We start from the raw sequence: 20,590 nt of genomic DNA on the forward strand, positions 1-20,590 counted from the left end.
TAAGGTCATTATGGGAGTCGGGCACGCTTGCCACATACAAGATACCATTATGTAGGATGCTGAGGTGGCAGTTAGTACTATTTCTGCTCCTTAGGTTATGACTTGTGAGTCAGTGTGGTGTAGAATGCAGGATTAGGATCAGAGCTGTATTATCCACAAGGATGACTAGGCTGAAATCTAGGGGCCCATCTTTGTTTTTTCCCTAAGGCACTGTTTCCAGCGCCCTAGGTCTTTGGCCTTTCTGACTGAGGTGTTGACTGAGTGATCATATGAGGCAAGTTGCAAGCCACACTTGTAGTCTGCTGTGGTTTGTTTTGAGTCAATGCGGTGTGGGGGGGAGGAAGATGGCAGGCCAACAGTGTGCTAGCTTCAGGGTTGTGACATCATGCCGCCTCCTTCCTTATTACACTTCCATGAGCAATACACTGTAGTCGTGACCTTGGTTGCGTGTGAGTGAATAAAATTGTTAGTAAAATTCTTCAGGAGACCCTCAAGATGGGTAAAGGGCTGTGCATTGCAGTCTAATACCTACCATACCAGGGTCAGGCTGCCAGCTGTAGTAGGGTGAAACAATTCAGTGCTGGAGAGGGCCCAAAGTACCTGAAAGCCTAGGTGCCTGGTTGTGGGTTAGTACTGCCCTGAGGATATGACCTATGAGTCAGTGTGGTGTAGAGGTCAGAATGCAGGTCTAGGCTCTGGAAGACCTGGGTTCAAAACCAACCTCTGCTATGGAAACACGGTGGGTGGTTCTGAACCTGTCACACACTTAGACTACCCTACCCGAGAGGCGTGATATGGGGATAAAATGAGGGAGAGAACAGTGTAATGTCCCTAGGGCCCCTCTTGGGAAGAAAGATCAGGGTATAAATGAAGCAAAATAACTAAACAAAATCCCTGACATACTTTGATGGAAGCCCTTTCACACAGAGGCACGCGTAAGAGCTTTGTTTTTGTTTGTCTGTTTTATCCCTGAGGTGGAGATTGTGTACCAGTAAGGCAATGCCTCAGAACAGAACAGCTAGTGTGGTGGTGTAGTTAAGAGAAGTGGGTTTGATTCCCCATTCCTTCATATAAGTGGTAGGCTCTTATCTGGTGAACCGGGTTTCTTTCCCCACTCCACACGTGAAGCCTGCTCGGTGACCTTACGGTCTTCTCAGAACCGTCTCAGTCTCAGCCTGCTTCATGAGGTGTCTGTTGTAGGGAAAGGAAGGGAAGGAATTTGTAAGCTGCTTTGAGATGCTTTATGGTTGAGAAAAGCACGGTATAAATCCCAAATCTTCTTCTTGAAGGAAAAAAAGGTGTTATAACAAAGGGTAAAGAGGACCTGGTTACACTCCACCCAGGACCCATGCAACCATGCAACCGTCCAGAAGCTTTATACCCTCGAACATTCACATTAATTTGAACGCTCAGATGATGTGTTTAACATCAATTCCGACAGATGACTTCGTTCAATTCAGGGATGCGTTATCGACCTAAGTTCGAGCTGCGTTCAACCTAAGTGCTCCGCACAACCACTGGGATCGACGTGGTTTTGTACCAGCTTCGCCCTGTGGTTTTGTACCAGCTTCGCCCCGTGTAACGGTCAAATTTCCAACTCCAGTTGGGAACTACTACTTTTTCAGGGAACCATGCTTGAACTCAGCTCGATTCCAGTAAAGTGCGGAATCTCTGGTGCCAGGAGTCCCCCATTCAGCCAATCACAGCTGAGTGTTTCGGACATGCGTACAGCTGGCCAATCAAAAAATGCCACCTTCGTCCCTCCATTCCTGTGGCAATTTTTAAATAATGTGTTTTGGGATAGACGGAACATGGCCGTAGAACAGTAGCCAATCGGAACGGAGTGGCGAAGAGGCACAGGATGATTCCGCCCTCCGAGCTGGGATCAAGCTGGTTGCAGTGGGGAACAACAATGGCTTTGACCTAGGTTAGTACCCTTCTCAGGTAACTGGGTCGAACCTATTTTACTCGTGTGCGGAATCACCCTTAAAATCATAGGATAGTGAAGTTGGAAGAGAGACCCCAAGGGTCATCAAGTCCAAATGCCTACAATGCAGGAATACACAGTCAAAGCACTCCTAACAGAGGCCATCCAGCCTCTCTTTGAAAACCTCCAAAGAAGGAGACTCCACCACACTCCTCCGAGATAGCGCATTCTACTGTCGAACAGCCTTTACTGTCAGGAAGTTTTTCCTGATGTTCAGGTGGAATCTCTTTTCCTTCACCTGGAACCCATGACTTCTGGTCCTAGCAGGAAAAAGCAAGCTTGCTCCCTCACCAACATGACTTGCTTGCAAACGCACCACTCCCTCTGTTACGCCTCTGGCTGCTGCATGTAGAGTTCCCTGCCTGTTTTTTTTTTAACCACTCGCTTGCTCCTGTGCCTGTGGATTGATCTCAGCATGGGAACAAGGTGGTTATCTGCCCTTTGCTGCCAATCAGCCATCGCTAAAGGCACAGCCACAGGGGCTACCTATGTAGCTGGCGACTCCAGCTGCCAGCCCTTGTTTAATCTGCAGGAGCCTGCTGCGTGCGCTAGTGGGATGTTAGTAAACTGATCACAACAGTATCCTTTTAATCTTTTCCAAGACAGTGGGAGGATAGCTGTTGCATTTTAAATAAGGCATCCTCCAAAGCCAAAACAGGAGCAATCGTGTGCCAGGGGCAGGGACCAAAGGTAAATAGCTGTTCCGAATTGTCTCTGTGCTTACTTTGTACATGTTGATACTCACCACCCTTCCCCCAAGGAGCTCAGAGCAGCATATGAGGTTTCCCTACCCCAATGTTATTGTCACAATGACCCTGTGATGTAGGTTAGACTGAGAGCGGGTGATTTCAAGGTTAACCAAGGAGGTTCAGGACGGAAAGAGAATTAAAACTTTGTGGTTCTGGCTGTCCAGAGTAAATTCAGACTATTGGGGAGCACGCGCGCACACACACACAAATATAACCATCCAGTCTCAGATGACTTATAGCAACCCTTTAATGTTATCATAGCAATTCAGGTTTAGAGGTTTTTTTGCCTGTCTCCTCATAATGACCCTGGACTTCCTTGCTGGTCTCCCATCCAAGAAGGAGGAGGAGTAGGAGGAGTTTGGACTTGTATCCCCACCTTTCTCTCCTGTAAGGAGACTCAAGGTATCTTACAAACTCCTTTCCCCTCCTCTCCCCACACCAGACACCTTGTAAGGCAGGTGGGAACTAAGAGAGTTCTGAAGAACTATTACTAGCCCAAGATCACCCAGCAGGAATGTAGGTATGCAGAAACACATCTGATTCACCAGATAAGCCTCTACCACTCAGGTGGAGGAATGGGGAATCAAACCTGGTTGTCCAGGCTAGAATCCACCTGCTCTTAACCACTATTCCACACTGGCTGTCAAGGAATAACTATGAAGACCTTCCTTAGGCCCCTTCCGCACAGACAGAGTAATGCACTTTCAGTCCACTTTCACAATTGTTTGCAAGTGGATTTTGCTATTCTGCACAGTAAACTCCAGCTGCAAAGTGGATTGAAAATGCATTATTCTGCATGTGCGGAAGAGGCCTTAGCTTCTGATAGCTGATGAGATTGGGCTGTCCTGATCAGAGTATACAACGTTATCATGAGAAAAAAAGAAGCTCCAAATGTCATTTGAGGGACATATCTGAATCTTGAGTTTTCTCTGGTTCAGATCAAAATTTGGATGGGTCCTCTGTATTACGGGCAGAACTGTGGAGGGTGTTTTCCTAAGCAAAATAATGACGTTTGACATTAAATTTAACACGAAGACTGAGATTTGTTTTTTTGTTTTTGTTTTTACAAAAATATCATTAAACTACTGCAAAAGAAATTAATGCAGTGGGAAGACTAGCAAAGACAATAGATGAGATGAGAACATAACAAATACGTACGAGAACAATAAGAGCTCGAAAGCGGCACATTCTGAGCTTTGTCCTAGCTTTCAGCCCTGCTGGTTGATGCTATTTTGAGGAAGAAACCAAACCTGAGGATTTGACAAGCACATGACTGAGTGTCTGCATTCCTTTGCAGCATTCCTTTGCGTTCATCGGCCTCATTTAAGAGGAGGGGAAAATATAAAGACCTTAGACTTGGTCTTCCTTTTGCCTTAACCCAAACCTCCTTTGTCTGCCCCTATCCTTCTGGTACGTTCCAATTTAATAGTAAAATGATCCTGTGGGAAATACACTTCAACCATTTCTTCCACTGACTTCCTGAGTCCAAAACCAGGAACAGGCGGTGGATAACAGAACAGGGAGGTAAATTGTAGCCTGTTTCTTCCCCCGATTTACTTGCACTTATTTGTTTTAACTGCGGTCGAGGGAGGTGTTGCGTCACCAGCACAAGACAGCGATTATATGAGCAACTGAGAGAAACTTTCCCACACAGGGCTTTCTCCGGAAAGATGGCCCTTTTCCGCAAGCTTTGGGATTTTTGGTGCCTCCTTGGTGCTTTGGGATTCTTGGTGCCTCCCTTGGTGCCTCCCTTCAATGAGCTTATATTGATTAGGTTGAGAAATGGAATATTGATTTGTTCACAGGACAGGAAATAAAATAGTGAAGAGTTCCAAAAACAGACCTAGGATTGGCAAGTGGGGAAGTTTATTACTTATTTGTTTAATTCATTTGTAACCTTCCTTTCTCCCTAATAGGGACCCAAAGCTTACATTGGGGCTTTCCCCACTCACCTTCTGCTGCGCGCCGCTCTCACGCCCCCTCAGCGCGCGTCATTCCTGGCGCGCTCTCGGGGCTCCCCATGACCCCTCGCTCTGCGCGGGGTCATCAAAAGGTGCCGTTTCTTCAGCGCCAGGAATGACACGCGCTGAGGTGGTGCAAGAGCAGCAGCGTCGGGGCGGCTGCGTGGTTGCCGCCCTTGCAAGTGGGGAGCGCCGCTGGACCCTGCGCTACTTTCCCGGAGTAGCGCGCAGCAGAAGGTAAGTGGGGAAAGCCCCATTGTTCTCTTTGCCTCTTTTTTATCCTCATAACACCCTTGTAAGGTAGGTTAGACTGACAGAGTGTGATTGGCCCAAGATTGGCCAGCAGGTTTCTATGGCACAATAGGGATCTGAACCGGCATCTCCCAAATGCTGGCAGCGAGGGTGGGGAATGAAAAAGAGCAGTTTTTGCATGTATGTGAAGGTTTTATCTGTACTTGAATTTTCTCAATAATAGGTTTACAAACTGAAATTACCCCCTGCTTCTAGTGCTTCTTTTCCTTTCAATTTGAGCACCCACATGAGCCATCAGGTCCACAATTTAAAATGAATGGTGCTTCGAACACAGTGCTCCTTTTGTGTTGGCAGAGCTTTCCACATTTAACATCACATGGGGCTGCTGTTGGACAGTTCCTTCTGGTATATGGTACCATGTGACTTGGGTGGCAGTTTGGGCGGTGGATGCATAATTGCTCTTGTTCACCATCAGGTCGAATTTCTCTGTTTGAAGGGTAACATTTTCCAACATTAGATTTTCATTTTTGGTGCTGGCTTCTTTAAATCACTCAGCACACTCCCAAAAGGTAAGCCAAAGACCCCATGTGGCGCAGCTGTCCTTTTTGGATGCCCATAGATTTTTGCTTTCACATTACACCTGAAAGGTGTCCCTCAGAGCCTGTAGAGGGCCTGGGCAGTGGAAACACTCCACTTCCCGGGGATTAGATCCCTTTTAAACTAACCACTTTATTGTGGCTGGATTCCTTCTTGAACATCTTGGCAGCACCCCCCCCCCCCCACACACACACACAGAGATGGGACAGGCCAAGGAGGGTCTGTACCTCATTTTAGCTGTTCTTTGCAAAGCCCTTAACGGCACTACGCCCCACAATCAGGGCTCGCCATAACTGTGAATCTGTACAGGGAGTTCTGGCTCAAGAAGGGGAATTTTAAAAACCCTAGTATCTACTTTCTTGTAGGACAGGCTCAGGAGGAGGATGAATTCTTAAGAACTTGCAACCATTGCATAACCTGGAAATATGGTCAGAAGCATGTCCCGTTTTTGAATGAATGTACAACTTTTCCAAATCCAAAAGGTGGGAGGGTAGATTCATCTGCAGGCAGATGGCATGGTGCTTTCTGTTTCCTTTGCATCAAACCCCGAGAAGGCAGTAGAAGTGGTAAACTGGTATTTGGAAACAGTGAAGGACAGGTTAAAGATTATTAATAAACTGTGGCTTAATCCAAACAAGACAGAAAGCTGTGAATGGGAACTCAGTCTGATTTGGGCCCTGACTAATGAGAAATAGTAGAATGATGCAGAAACCTGAAGAGGCTACAACTGGACCGCAAGATATTACAACTGGACCTATGTTGAAGCTCTGTCTAATGGAGAGCTAAATTTATTTCTCCCACAGGGTCAATCTTTCTATCCTTCTCTGGCCAACCGAGGTTTAGGATTCAATAGAGCTAAACAGAAAGAACAACTTCACGAAGCAACTGTACGGAAGGATACAAAAGTGGGATAAAATGAGATAGATATTACGGTAAGTTGGGTAGAGAACTTATCTCTCTGTGTTTTTAAAAGAGTGTTGTCAACAATAAAGATATTTAAAGGCTTGTTCCATCTCAGAGTGAAAGAGGGACGGTGGTGGAAGTTAACTCAACTTGTAACGTACTTGCTGCTTTCTAATTAGGAATGAGCAGCTATTGTCAGTTTTATGTTGAAGGCTTTCACGACCGGATTCAACTGGTTGTTGTGGGTTTTCTGGGCTGTGTGGCCATTGTCTGGTACAGGGGTAGGGAACCTGCGGCTCTCCAGATGTTCAGGAACTACAATTCCCATCAGCCTCTGTCAGCATGGCCAATTGGCCATGCTGGTAAAGCGTGGGGCTGTAGTTCCTGGGCGCTCGGAAGCATACAGGGTAGGGAACCTCTGGCTCTCAGATGTTCAGGAACTACAATTCCCATCAGCCTCTGTCAGCATGGCCAATTGGCCATGCTGGTAAGAACTGATGGGAATTGTGGATCCTAATAGTATAAATTCTAATCTAATGAATCTTGTTCCTAACGTTTTGCCTGCATCTGTGGCTGGCATCTTCAGAGGTCCAGACACAGTGTGTAACAGACTTCTCTCTGTGATACACCTCTGGAGATGCCAGCCACAGATGCAGGCGAAATGTTAGGAACAAGACCTGCCAGACCACGGCCCCACAGCCCAGAAAACCTACAACAACCTATTGTCCGTTTTGTTTCTTTCTAGATTTGTATGCATTTTCCTAACAATTTTGGTTCTTCATTTTTCACTGGTTTTTTTTTACTGTTGTTGGCCTTGCAATATGCATGTTGTGCAGTTTTTGTAAGCAATTTATACATTTTGCATTGAAGTAATTTGCAAAATATAGATTTGGTAGTGGAAAACTACCATCAAGTCATACCTGACATAGCATCCCCATAGGGTTTTCAAGGCAAGAGACAGAGGTGGTTGGCCATTGCCTCCCTCTGCATAGTAAAGCTAGAGGTCTTCTATCTGAATCCCAGTTTATACCATTTGTTTTCCCCCATTGTTTCTTTTCCTATTCCAGCCAATCTGCAATTTTGCTCCACCTCTTTGTTCCTTGTGCCCACCTCTTTGTTGTTCCTTGCGTCATTTTCTGTGCGTGGGTTAGATCACCAAAACAGCCTTGTCAGTTTCACTGGGTTCACTGCACCAGTCTACCACTCCGGTGATAGACTTTAAATGATGATATAAAAGAAAGAAAGAAAGAAAGAAAGAAAGAAAGAAAGAAAGAAAGAAAGAAAGAAAGAAAGAAAGAAAGAAAGAAAGAAAGAAAGAAAAGTCAGCAGAGAGATCTCCCCAAACCTTTTGATCATCCTGAAATGGTGGCTGGTAAGAACATAAGAACATAAGAACAAGCCAGCTGGATCAGACCAGAGTCCATCTAGTCCAGTTCTCTGCTACTCTCAGTGGCCCACCAGGTGCCTTTGGGAGCTCACGTACAGGATGTGAAAGCAATGGCCTGCTGCTGCTGCTGCTGCTCCTGAGCACCTGGTCTGCTAAGGCATTTGCAATCTCAGATCAAAGTGGATCAAGATTGGTAGCCATAGATCGACTTCTCCTCCATAAATCTGTCCAAGGCCCTTTTAAAGCTATCCAGGTTAGTGGCCATCACCACCTCCTGTGGCAGCATATTCCAAACACCAATCACACGTTGCGTGAAGAAGTGTTTCCTTTTATTAGTCCTAATTCTACCCCCCAGCATTTTCAATGAATGCCCCCTGAGTGGGAGTGAACTACTGTAAGTGTAGAGTGGGAGGAACTACTGTAAGGTGGGGGGAAAGGCAGGGAAGAGCAATTGGGATCTCCTTTGCTTTCCCTGTAGGACAGAAAATGTCACACTTAAAGACTGTGGAGATTCTCTGATCTGAGAGGGGTGAGAGGCCCAAAGAGGGCGAAACATGTGTGTAACTGCCAATCAAACCCGAAGGGAATGTATGCTCAAAGCAAAGGAGACCATTCTTGTATAAATTGTCTGTGATCAGCATTCTCAGTTTAATTTGGCAGTGAATGTGGGAATGATGTGTCATTAAAAAAAATAAATCAGTGTACCAACAGGAACAGGGCAAAGAGTCTAGTGAAAATTGACACAGAACAGAGAAAGGGGGCTAGAGTTTTCTGGGAAGGGGCAGCTGGTGTGTTCTGCATTTGCCACAGGGAGGTGCCACGTGCCACTCAGGTTTGCCAATTCTGGCATAGGTAATTTCTGGAGCTTTGTAGGTAGTTCATAGGGAGGTCCAAGCTTGGGGGATAAGAGGAAACTCAGCGGACATGTGATGACACAAAGTAAACTATGTGAAGCTGTCATTTCTTCCACCTCTATAGTATAGAAATCAGTGTAGTTCCAGTATTCCAGTCTGTACCCCGAGGCTGGCAACCCTAAATGGATGTCTCTGGAGTGAGGGTGGCGAAAGGGCTGATAGCAGGCAGAGGGACAGAAAACAAAATTGGGATTCTATTGAATACCTGCATCTTTGAAATTTTAAAAAAATTGCTTATGCATGAGATATTTTGCATTTTGATATTTGTTGCACACAAAGAACTCCTAGTGGTGGCAGCGAAAGAACCATTGGAATCCAGAAGGTAATTGTGCCATGGGTCCACACATGCTAGAGTTTTACTCTGTCTCCTTTAACAGTGAGCTTCCTCTTCTTTGTGGCCAATATTTGTCATCCTTCACATGATGCTTTTTCTGTTGCAATCACTTCCACTTTGGTTGGCTGGTGTTGATAACCATGGCCAAGGGGATCTAACCGTTCTTCCTGTTGAAGGCAACAGAACATCCCCCCCTCCCATAAGAACATCCCTACTATCCCTGCACCTCCCCCCCTTTTTTAAGGGGGGGAGCCACTCTGTACATCTCAGGCCTGCTGGAGTATTTCCAGACCTCATCAATCTTTTCCCTTTTTCTAATGCCAATAAAGGCTTAATAATAATAATAATAAACCTCATCAATCTTTGTGTTCTTTCCCCATTTAAGAACATAAGAACTAGCCTGCTGGATCAGACCAGAGTCCATCTAGTCCAGCTCTCTGCTACTCGCAGTGGCCCACCAGGTGCCTTTGGGAGCTCACGTGCAGGAGGTGAAAGCAATGGCCTTAAGAACATAAGAACAAGCCTGCTGGATCAGAGCAGAGTCCATCTAGTCCAGCTCTCTGCTACTCGCAGTGGCCCACCAGGTGCCTTTGGGAGCTCACGTGCAGGAGGTGAAAGCAATGGCCTAGCAAGAACATAAGAACAAGCCTGCTGGATCAGACCAGAGTCCATCTAGTCCAGCTCTCTGCTACTCGCAGTGGCCCACCAGGTGCCTTTGGGAGCTCACGTGCAGGGAGGAATTGCTGAAAGCAATGGCCTTAAGAACATAAGAACAAGCCAGCTGGATCAGAGCAAGGAGTCCATCTAGTCCAGCTCTCTGCTGCTACTTGGTGGCCCACCAGGTGCCTTTGGGAGCTCCCGCGCATTGCAGGAGGTGAAGCTGTGGCCTTAAGAACATAGAGAACAAGCCTGCTGGATCAGAGCAGAGTCCATCTAGATCCAGCTCTCCTGAAATTTACTACGCATGATGGCCCACCAGAGTGCAGCTTTGGGAGCTCCACATGCAGAGATGTGAAAGCAATGGCCTTGGGAACATAAGAACAAGGCCTGCTGGATCAGAGCAAGAGTCCATCTAGATCCCAGCTCTCTGCTACTAGCAGTGACCCACCAGGTGCCTTTAGGAGCTCACCAGGGCAGGATGTAGAAAGCAATGGCCTTAAGAACATAAGAACAAACCTGCTGGATCAGAGCAGGAGTCCATCTGGTCCCGGCTGCTCTGCTTTTCGCAGTGGCCCACCCTTGGGAGGTGCCTTTGGGAGCTCACAGAAGGCAGGATGTGAAAGCAATGGCCTTAAGAACATAAGAACAAAGCCTGCTGGATCCCAGAGCAGAGTCCATCTAGTCCAGCTCTCTGCTACTTTCGCAGTGATGCCCACCAGGTGCCTTTAAGGAGCTCACATACCCAGGATGTGAAAGCAATGGCCTTAAGAACATAAGAACAAGCCTGCTGGATCAGACCAGAGTCCATCTAGTCCAGCTCTCTGCTACTCGCAGTGGCCCCTGAGTGCCTTTGGGAGCTCACGTGCAGGATGTGAAAGCAATGGCCTTCTGCTGCTGCTGCTCCTGAGCACCTGGTCTGCTAAGGCATTTGCAATCTGAGATCAAGGAGGATCAAGATTGGTAGCCATAGATAAAAGCTACTCATCCATAAATCTGTCCAAGCCCCTTTTAAAGCTATCCAGGTTAGTGGCCCTCCCACCACCTCCTGTGGCAGCATATTCCAAACACCAATCACACGTTGGGTGAAGAAGTGTTTCCTTTTATTAGTCCTAATTCTTCCCCAGCATTTTTCAATGCTGGATGCCCCCCTGGTTCTAGTATTGTGAAACCCCCCCCCCCCCCCCGCCCCGAGTCTGGAGAAGCGTGTCTTTTGCAAATTCTTGCCACCAGTGGAGTCCAAAAATTTCACAAGAGGGGTAAGTCTGGGAATGAAATGAGAAATCTGAAACTGTTACAGGTCAAGAAAGAAAATAATCAGGAAGGCACAGCTGAAAATTTTGTGGGCGTAGTCTTCCTTTTTTTATTATTTAAACCTAAAAATCTTACAGACCTATTATGTCTGTAAGAGAGAAAAAACAGACAGAAAATACATTTAACAGAAAGGGTCTCGATTTTGTCTGTACCAAGTATTAACAAACTTGAAAAATTTCTACTTGCTCTCTAATTACCTTTATAAAATTAATGAATGGGTGTTTTTTTTTTGGTAACAGCCTGGGAAATCTGAAGTTGGGTTGCTAGCTTCTAGATAAGGTGTGGAGGTCTCCTGGAATTAGAGTTGATTTCCAAACTACAGGGATCCCTTCCGCTGGAGGAATGATTGCTTTGGAGGATGGATTCTATGGCATTCTATACCTCTTCCCCCCACTGTTTCCCAATAGCCAGTTCCACAATAGGGAATTTCTGGAGATCTGGGATGGAACCTGGGAGGAAGAGATTTGGGGAAGAGAGGGTATAGTGCATAGGTGTCAAACTCGCGGCCCTCCAGATGTTATAGACTACAGTTCCCATCATCCCCTGCCAGCACCTTCCTGGCAGAGGGATGATAGAGACTTCTAACTCCATAACATCTGGAGGCCCTAAAGGTATTGTTTGATTTACCTGTGAGTCTCGATGCCATAAAAGTCCCACCTGCCAAAGGTTGCTTCAGAAGAAGTGATCTTTGTTGTAATTCTGGAGATCAGTTGTAATTCTGAGAGCTCTCCAGAAACCACCTGGAGGCTGGCAACCTTCCCCTTCTCCAGGTTGCTTTAGTTCTTCCTAGAGAAAAAAAGACATTTCACTGTGTCTTTCCCATTTTGGGATTCAAAGCAGCCCAGAGAGCTATTTCCAGACGTGGGATCCAACCAGTTCTCACCACTTCTCTAGAAGTGGTTACTAATTTTTTCTGAATGCCGAGAAGGGGTTACTAAAGCAACCTCCCTGCCCAATAGGGACTGGAGCTGCGTGTGTGCGGTGGCGGCACTGTTTGAATCCCACCACCATTAGAACCTGTTATTAAAATTTTTGGATCCCACCACTGGCTATTTCCCACTGGGGAAACAACGTTGGAGAGTTAACTCTCCCTTTCCTAGCACCCCTCATCCAGATTAGAGCCTCCTCATAGGAGCATTTCTTAGGGAATCCTCCCCTCCCCCATCCCTGGGTCCCAATCCAACATTGTGCAAGGTTCATCCCTGCATGCTGGGTCACAGGCCACGTTAGGTGACAGAAAGCTTTTGCCATGCGCCTCCCAACTTCACTTTCTAGCTGGTTTTATACAGGTGTTTGACCTTCCTGTTTGTTTGAGAATGCGGAAGCACCTTTGATCGCAAACTCACTGTTTGTTTAGACTGCTAAAGCCAAGCAAGAGCTATCAAAGGAGCAGACTGATGACTTAGCTGAGATCTTGGTACTTCCTTCAGTCCATTCTGGCCCTTGTAAAAGGACCTCTCAAGAGCAGTCAGCATTTTTCAACAGAGGAAGCTGACCCTAAGGATGTAGCGCATTGGGATGTTCTGGGAAGACTCTGGTATGAATCCCTACTCAGCCCTGAAGCTTAGGAAACGACATTGGGTGAGTTACACGGCCTCAGCCCAGTCTAACCTCTAGGTTTGTGGTGAGGAGGATTCAGCAAATGACCCTGATTTCACGTCATAGTAATTTCTGCTTTGATCAACAGATTCATTTCTCTGGTTTTTCCCCAATTGCTGGGATTGGCCTTCCCCCTGAACAGGGACATTTGGTGCTGCTATGGAAGAGGGACTATTGAGAAACTCACAGTCAGCAGGTGAAAATTCTCACACCTGTTTACACCCTGTGCTGGATTCAGTCCTTGGTTATATAGATCTTTTAGTGGTATTGCATGCACGTATTGTAGGATATTGAAAATATGATTTTCAAATGCCTATATACAAATGCCTTTTTTAAATTGACGAATTCCTGAGTTATCGATGTGCTCTGCATGAATTCATTCCAATGTGTTGACATACAACTTGGGGGGAAATTCACTTTTGAGCATGAGAAAACAGGAAATGGTGTAGGAATGCAGAATTTGCACTTTGATATGCACCAGCGCAAACCAGAACGGAACAGGAGTTGCGGGCTGAAACAGCGGTGCTGCTAAATGTCAAATCGGCTCTGGTTGTGAGGAGAAGAACTAGGAAGGCTGCCCTGTGCTCTTCAGGTGAAGACTGAGGTAGGAAAACATTGTAAGCAGAGGTCAAAAAGCATCAAGCCCCACCCCAAAGAAAAAACAAACTGAAATCAATACATAACAGCTGGGGTGGAATACATGGGGTGGAAAAAAATGCAAACAAACAGGTGACTGCTTTTGGAAATTGTTTAAAATTTTCCAACGTTGGCCGTCTTGAGGCCTATCTTGAATACATCAGTGGGCTCCTAGCCAAGCTTTGCCCCACCCATTGCCGTTCTGAGCCTAACATTGCTTCAGAGAATGACTCAAGGCGGCTGCGTGGAAATGAAAAGAAGAAGAGAAACACGCTGACAGAAGTCTTGGATGGGGCTGCTGAATCTCCTGGACTTGTTTCTTGGGGCCTTCCGCCCAGAGCCCTCAGCTTCCATTTTTGACTCTAGTTGACCACTTCTGGGATGAGGAGGAAGTGAGCAATTGGCTATTTGTTTTTGTTTTTTCCAGAAATGTAGAGGAGGAGATGCAAATGCTGAGGTTTGGATCTCTCGCTATAGGACAGCAGTTGTGGAGTGAAACTTCGAGTCACCATGGCTCCTGGCAAAACTCAAGCAGGAACGGACGAAAAAGAAGAGCTGACTTTCTCAGTCTCGTACTGTCGGAGTCAAGCAGAGGAACACTCAGTGCACTGGAGGGAAGGTAACGTGGATGGCTTTTTCTGCTGGTTATCAAAAATTAAATGAAAGGTGGAATCGAGCGAAGAGAGTCCCGTTTTCTTCATCACAATGAATTGCTAGAGCTGGCATATGAGATTTTGAAAATGGTACATGGGGCAGAGAGCATGGTGACAGAAAACATTGTTTTTCTTCCCAGTAATATTGGGGGGGGCACTCAATGTAAGTGAAGAAGGGCAGGGCATTAGGATCGAAAATAAGTAATACTTCACACAACACGGAGTAATGGAGCTGGCTGCTCAGAGTGAGGAGAAAGTCATTGGGTTAGGCAGCTTTTAACGGCAAATCCATAGAGAAGAGAGCAGTCCACATGAGCCGTTGTAACGGAGCCTCTATGTCTAGTGGCAGCGTACCTCTGAATATCAGGGAATATATTTAGGGAACACAAAAGCAGGAAAGGGATGTTTGCCTTCTGCTTTCAGACTTCTTGGGAGCATCTTACTGACCACTTCTTGGAGTAGCATAGTGGACTGGGGAGATCCTAGGTATGATCCAGTAGGACTCTTGCTGTACTCTCCTGACTTTGCACTGATTTTGCATATATTTTACACTTAGTTGTGTATTTGCTTTGCCCTGACCCGAATGTCCCAAGCAAACCTGATCTCATCATATTTAAGAAGTTAAGGAGGGTTGGCCCTGGTTAATACTTGAATGGGAGACCACCGAGGAATAACAGGGTTGCTTTGCAGAGGAAGGCAGTAGCAAATCACTTCTGTTAGTCTCTTGCCTTGAAGATCCTACTGGGTTGTCATAAGTCAGATGTGACTTGATGGCCCTTTATACTCACACACTCACACACACACACACACTCACACACACACACAAACACTGCGACAACACTTTTCATTTTTTTTAAAAAGGTAGGTTCAGTGTACAGATGCACAAGCCCCATGGCACACAGAGGTAAGCTGTACTACTGCAGTCAAAGCTCTGCTCACAACCCGGGTTTAAACTCAACAAAAGCCAGTTTCAGGTAGCTAAGGTTTCTATCCTTCTATCCTTTCTATCCTTCCAAGGTTGGTATAAAAAACACCCAGCTTACTGGCAATAAAGTGTAGACAACTGGGGAAGGCAATGGCAAACCATTCTGGAAAATATCCACCTAGTAAACAATACAGTGTCACCGCAAGGATCAGTAATGAACCGCTGCTTGCACAGCGGTGTATAGAAGCCATGCAGCCAGGCTGAATTTGTTACCTTTGTGTGGAGATCCAAAAACAGTTTACCAAATTATATATTATTTAGGCAATTTGCATCCTGCCTTTCCCTTTTCTGAAAAGGACTTGAGGTTTACAATTATGAACAATGACAAAATCACAATAACAAGGCACAGTATAAAACAATAGCAACAATAGTATCCACCACCACCACCACCACCACCATCAGCAGAACTCTACATGAAAAGTCCTTCCAGGAAGGGCAGAGCCCAGGTAGTGGTTGCTCTTCCTGCTGGATAAGGAATGAATGTAACTGAAATTAAGAGGTCCCGCATGGTAGGGTGCCTTGCGAATCTAAATACTGTCCTTAGGGTTGGTGATTCTGGGTTTAGAAATATCTGAAGATTTGAAGGTGAAGCCTGGCAGAATGGGGTTTAGGAAAGGTCAACAGGGCATAATGGTTCCTTCCGCGCATGCAGAATAATGCACTTTCAATCCACTTTCAATGCACTTTGCAGCTGGATTTTACTGCGCGGAATAGCAAAGTCCACTTTCAAACAATTGTGAAAGTGGATTGAAAGTTCATTATTTTGCATGTGTAGAAGGGGCCAATGTCATGCATTCCACCTTCCAATGCAGTGAGATCTATGGGTCCCCCTGGAGGCGTATTCATCTTATTCTGGCCAGTAACTATTATTTTCAGGAGGTCCACCTGAGAAGGGAAGGAGTGGTGGTTGCCTCTGTCTTCCAGCCTTAACGTTCTCTGCTTGCAGTTACTAAAGCTATGTTAGCTTCTTTCTTCCAGTGGCAGGGAACCTTCTTCTTTGAGTTCATCTCAGGATACGTTCAGTTTTTAACACTTTTCTCAGAATTGGTAGGGGAAAATGTGGGTCTTTCTGAGTTTTTCCCCAAGAGAACTTGCAAAATGGAAGGGAGATCCCTGAAAATCAACCCTGAGTAAATGTGGTCTTTTCAGAGCTTCTCAATGGCCAAGTCCTCATGGTCCTGTCTGCTCGCAAGGCCTGCTCTCCTGCTCGTTTTGATACGAATCTTTGTGCAGCAAGACTGAAGAGCTTGGGAATTCAGGTGAGGTTCCACACCTTGGTGAAAACCTGCGGAGCAGACACTTGGTTGTTTCGGAGCACCGTCTGATGCAATGCCATATGCTTATCTCACGTATATACATGTAGGAAGCGGGAGCAACCAGATTGGAGTGCATGAATAGTTATACTGTGTGGGCCGATAGCTTCTAGCATTGCATCCTCGTCTCTCTTACTGGCTGCCATCCAGCACTGAAGGATTCTGTGAATTTAACTGCACCAAAGCTGGATTGTGGTAATTGAAACTAGTGCGGGATAATTAAGTGTGAAGCTATCTTTTTTACACACACACCCATCAGATCTAGAAGTCTGATCCGTTAAAGTTGACTTTGAGGCTCCACTGATAAAAATCAGGTATTACTTATTGCTGGTTTTTTTTTAATTGCTGGATTGCCTTCATTTTGAATTGGCTTAATTGGCTTAACTGAGTAGAATTTGATTAATTACATTAGATTGGACCTTTCTGTCCTTTCCACTTGATTTTAATTTCCTTTCTTGCAGTAGCCCAACTCCCATGTGACTTTTGCCTCCCATGTGACTTTTGTCCCACAATCCCTGGCCTATCCTTTTTGGTGGTCAATAGGGGGCTCTTTTCCCACTTTTCCCACAGGAGAAACTAGTGCAGGGGGTCTGCAACCTGTGGCTCTCCAGATGTTCATGGGCTACAATTCCCATCAGCCCCTGCCAGCACGGCCAATTGGCTGATGGGAATTGTAGTCCATCAACATCTAGAGAGCCACAGGTTGCAGACTCCTGAGCTAGTGGGATGCAACCCAGTGTTATTTCTTCATCTTGGAAATAACGTATGGAAAGAGAGCTTCAGTCTCCGCACCCCACCCCACCAACTCACTGGATATAAAATGAAGGAAATGCCTTTCTCCAAGTTGCATTGTGACTGCTGAGTTTGGCAATACAAGATGACTGTTAATATGAAACTGAACAGGCACAATCCAACACAGAATGAACGATTCTGCTTCCTCTTCATCATCATCATCATTGTTGTCATCTTAGTATCCATATGTTTAATTCTGAATCTGGTCCTAAAGTGCAGACCAAAAGATCCGCAAGATCTGCACAAGGAGCTAAGGCAGGCAAAGGAGATTTTTTTGTACAAATTTTGAGAAAATCGTAAGTTTGCAGAAAAAAAACTCTGAAACTAAAATACGTTTGGGGATTAACTTCCCCATCATAGTTCCCTGCTTGTATTTACCGTTTCACTGAGTTCCTTGCCCTGAGGAGCATACAATTTTGCCTACAGTATACAAGAAATAGAGGAGTGGATGCTGTAAATTAATGGAAAGACTTCAGATGCATGCATTTAGGCTTAGCTGAGGTAAAGGAGTTTTTTTACCCTCAAATCATAGTTGACTTATAGTGACCCCATTTGGTTTTTAAGACAAGAGATGTTCAAGGTGGTTTGCCATTGCCTGTCTCTGCATCACAACCTTGGTGTTCCATTCAAATACTAACCAGGGCTGACCCTACTTAGCTTTGGAGATCAGAGAGGAACTTGGCACTTAAGGATATAGGCTTCATGCAAAAAGGAAGAGTGCTTGGAGAGATGCTTCCCCTTGGAGGGACTGTAGTTCAGTGGTTCAAATCTGGGCATCCTCAGTTAAAGAATCTTAGCTAGCTAGGGACTCTGGAGTCTCTGCCACTTAAAGGAGACAAAACTCATTTATGCATGCACTACTGCCCTCTTTTGCTTTGCAGTGGATTTTTGCAACAGCTGTTTTGCTTTGCAGTCAATTTTTCCTGCTATTCTTTGTTTACACAGAGATTTTCTCTATGAAGTGTCTGAAGCTGAGCCACCATTTTGCCCACCTGTCACTTCTTTCTGTGCAACCTCCATTTGTGGAGGTTGCCCTCCTGCCTGCCTGCCTGCCTGCCCGCCCACCCGCCCGCCTTTCCTTGTGTGTGTGTACCATCTTTGGTCTAGCTCTACTTTGCTAGATCATGTCAATTTCATATCACTCCAGCAATGGACTTTCAGTGTTAAAATAAACTAACCAAAAAGTCCTTCTGATTGTTTTGTGATGGTGACCCAAAGAATGGGAGAAATGGCTGAAGTGTGGGTGGGGAAGGGGGAAAGGAATGAGAAAGCCCAAAGAAAGCTTAACACAGAGTGACCTCCTTTACTTTCCCTGCGAAGGGAAAGAAAAAGTCACACTTTAATAGGTGTTGAAATCCATGCAGATTCTCTGATCTGAGAGAGGAAAACATATGTGGAATTGAGACTCAAACCCAAAGGGAGTGTTTTTTCAATGTGAAGGAGCCCACAAGTGTGTAGATGGCCAGAGCTAGACAGATAGACCAGCAGTCTGTATCCATACCAAGCTGGTTCATGCATGTCCAAGTTTTTTTAAAATTCAGAATATTTGTATCTCATGTTTCTTGTTTCTATTTAAAATACTTAAGAACATTTAAACATAATGTAAAATGTTTATGCTAAAGCTATTAATTAACAGTTTCTAAAAACATTTTTCAGAAAGCATATGGAGAGACTTAATATTAAAAAAAGACCTTATGGAGTGAGTGAATCTTGAAAGAAAGGAGAGATTATTAGGGTGTCCTCAGATTCTTTGCCCACAACTTGCTTAGGGCTGTACAGGTTAGATCTAGCACTTTGTATTGGGGCCTGAAGCAAATTGGCAGATAATAGACCTAATGTACTAACCAGGGTCGGACATTGCTAGCATCCTGATGACTGCATTCTGAACTCACTGAAGTTTCCAAACAGCCCTTAAAGGCAGCCCCATGTAAAGTGCAATGCAGTAGCCCAACCTGGATGTTAGCAAGGTGTGTGTGACTGCAGCCCTCAGTTTGTCTTTTCCAGGAAAAGCTGCAGTTCATAGACAGATCCAACTTAAACTGGAAGCACGCACCCCTGACTCTATTTGACACCTGATCATTTAGTATAGCACACCATTTGTGAACCTGCTGCTTCAAGGAGAGTGTAACCCCCTCTAGAATAGACTGAACATCAACTTCCTGGATCAACGTGGCCCTCAACCCAACCCCTCCAGTTTGTCTGGATTTAACTTCAGTTTGTTCACTCCCATTTTGTCCCTCAAAGTCTCCATGCTAAACTGGTTCACATCTTCCCCAGGATCTTGATAAAAAGGAGAGATTATTGGGGTGTCATCAGCAGTGGGGTAACGCCCAGGAGATGGGGGGCATCTTGCCCTGGGCGTGTGCTGGTGCAGGGGTGTGATGAGGGCAGGGTGTGAGCATTCTGGGATGGGCAGGGGTGTGGCAGGGGTGCAGTTCCCCCTCACTATGGCTCTGGTCATCAGGATATGGATGTCAGCTTCCTCCAGATCACCAGATGATCTCTCCCAGTGGTTTCATGTAGCAGACACAGAGGCGTTAAGCAGGTATTTAACTCTAGTATTGTTACCCAAACAGATGACAACTGACCAGTGGAGAAATTTAATTCAGTCTGCGGTCCTGGAGCCAGAAGTGAGAAAGTACATGTTCTACAACTCCAGAGTTGTTGGGATAGCCATTGCTGTGGTAAGTATTGCAACGCATCAGTGAGGTTAGGGCGGAGGGAAGGGCAGGTGTGCCTTTTTCTAAGATCTGAAATAACTGTACAGCATCTTGGATTGGGGCAACATTTTACTGCTGCAGATGGCCAGCTTCTTTACGACAAAGGATTGCAAACCTGAGGAGACTCGGTCAGATTCGTCAAACCATGATGAATCTGCCCGAGGTCCATTGAGTCCAGAGACTTGGGGTGGTGGTGGAAAGAATCCCCTCTTTCTGCCTCAGCTACCTGCTGTTTGCATTGGTTGAATGCCAGGATTGATAACTCAGTGTGGTATAGAGCACTGAATTTGAACCAGGCAGACCTGAGTTCAAATTCTTTCTTGCTACAAAGTCCCCTGATGAGTGTAGTCCAGCTCTGTTCACTCTGCTTTCATCTACATCACTGAGGGGTTTTTTTTGTTTTGTTTTGTTAGGGATTTTTTTTAAAGGATAGTGAGACTGTGGCTTAGTGGTACAGCATCTGCTATGTATGCAAAAGTACCCAGTTTCAATCCCGGGGATCTTCAGTTATATAGGATCAGAAAATAGGTTATGCAAAAGGTCTCCACGTGAGATCTGGAAAGCCACTGCTTGTCAAAGCAGAAAATATTGACATTGACAGACTCAGCTTAAAACAGCTTTGAATGTTCAAAATGGGATGAATTCTTTTTTCAAAAAAATCTTTACGGAGAGGTTAAGACAAAATCCAGGAAGGTTGGTACAGATACTTTAAACAGAAATCCAGCCAAGGAGCCTACTACATTTTTTAAAATATCAACAAAAACAAAACAAAGAAGAGTGGTATAGTGGTTAAGAGCAGTGGACTGTAATCTGGTGAACTGGGTTTGACTCCCCACT

The 20,590-nt window shown here is 45.4% G+C and overlaps 1 protein-coding gene across 4 annotated transcripts in view; it reads left to right on the forward strand.

Moving 5' to 3' along the window:
• The first annotated feature begins 4,174 nt into the window (after window positions 1-4,174).
• TMEM268 (transmembrane protein 268) overlaps window positions 4,175-20,590 on the forward strand; it is a 28,591-nt gene continuing 12,175 nt past the window's right edge. The window contains exons 1-5 of one of the 4 annotated variants that reach the window (XM_048513321.1): window positions 4,175-4,260; window positions 6,350-6,478; window positions 13,718-13,909; window positions 16,078-16,187; window positions 19,610-19,717. In XM_048513321.1, coding sequence (XP_048369278.1) covers window positions 13,801-13,909; window positions 16,078-16,187; window positions 19,610-19,717 — 327 coding nt within the window. In that variant the 5' untranslated portion in view covers window positions 4,175-4,260; window positions 6,350-6,478; window positions 13,718-13,800. Of the gene's footprint in view, window positions 4,261-6,349; window positions 6,479-13,459; window positions 13,910-16,077; window positions 16,188-19,609; window positions 19,718-20,590 lie in introns of those variants that run through there. The other 3 variants (XM_048513324.1, XM_048513323.1, XM_048513322.1) reach the window with 3 other exon arrangements.

The sequence above is a fragment of the Sphaerodactylus townsendi genome, linkage group LG12 (genome assembly GCF_021028975.2).
Source record: "Sphaerodactylus townsendi isolate TG3544 linkage group LG12, MPM_Stown_v2.3, whole genome shotgun sequence".
Lineage (NCBI taxonomy): Eukaryota > Metazoa > Chordata > Lepidosauria > Squamata > Sphaerodactylidae > Sphaerodactylus > Sphaerodactylus townsendi.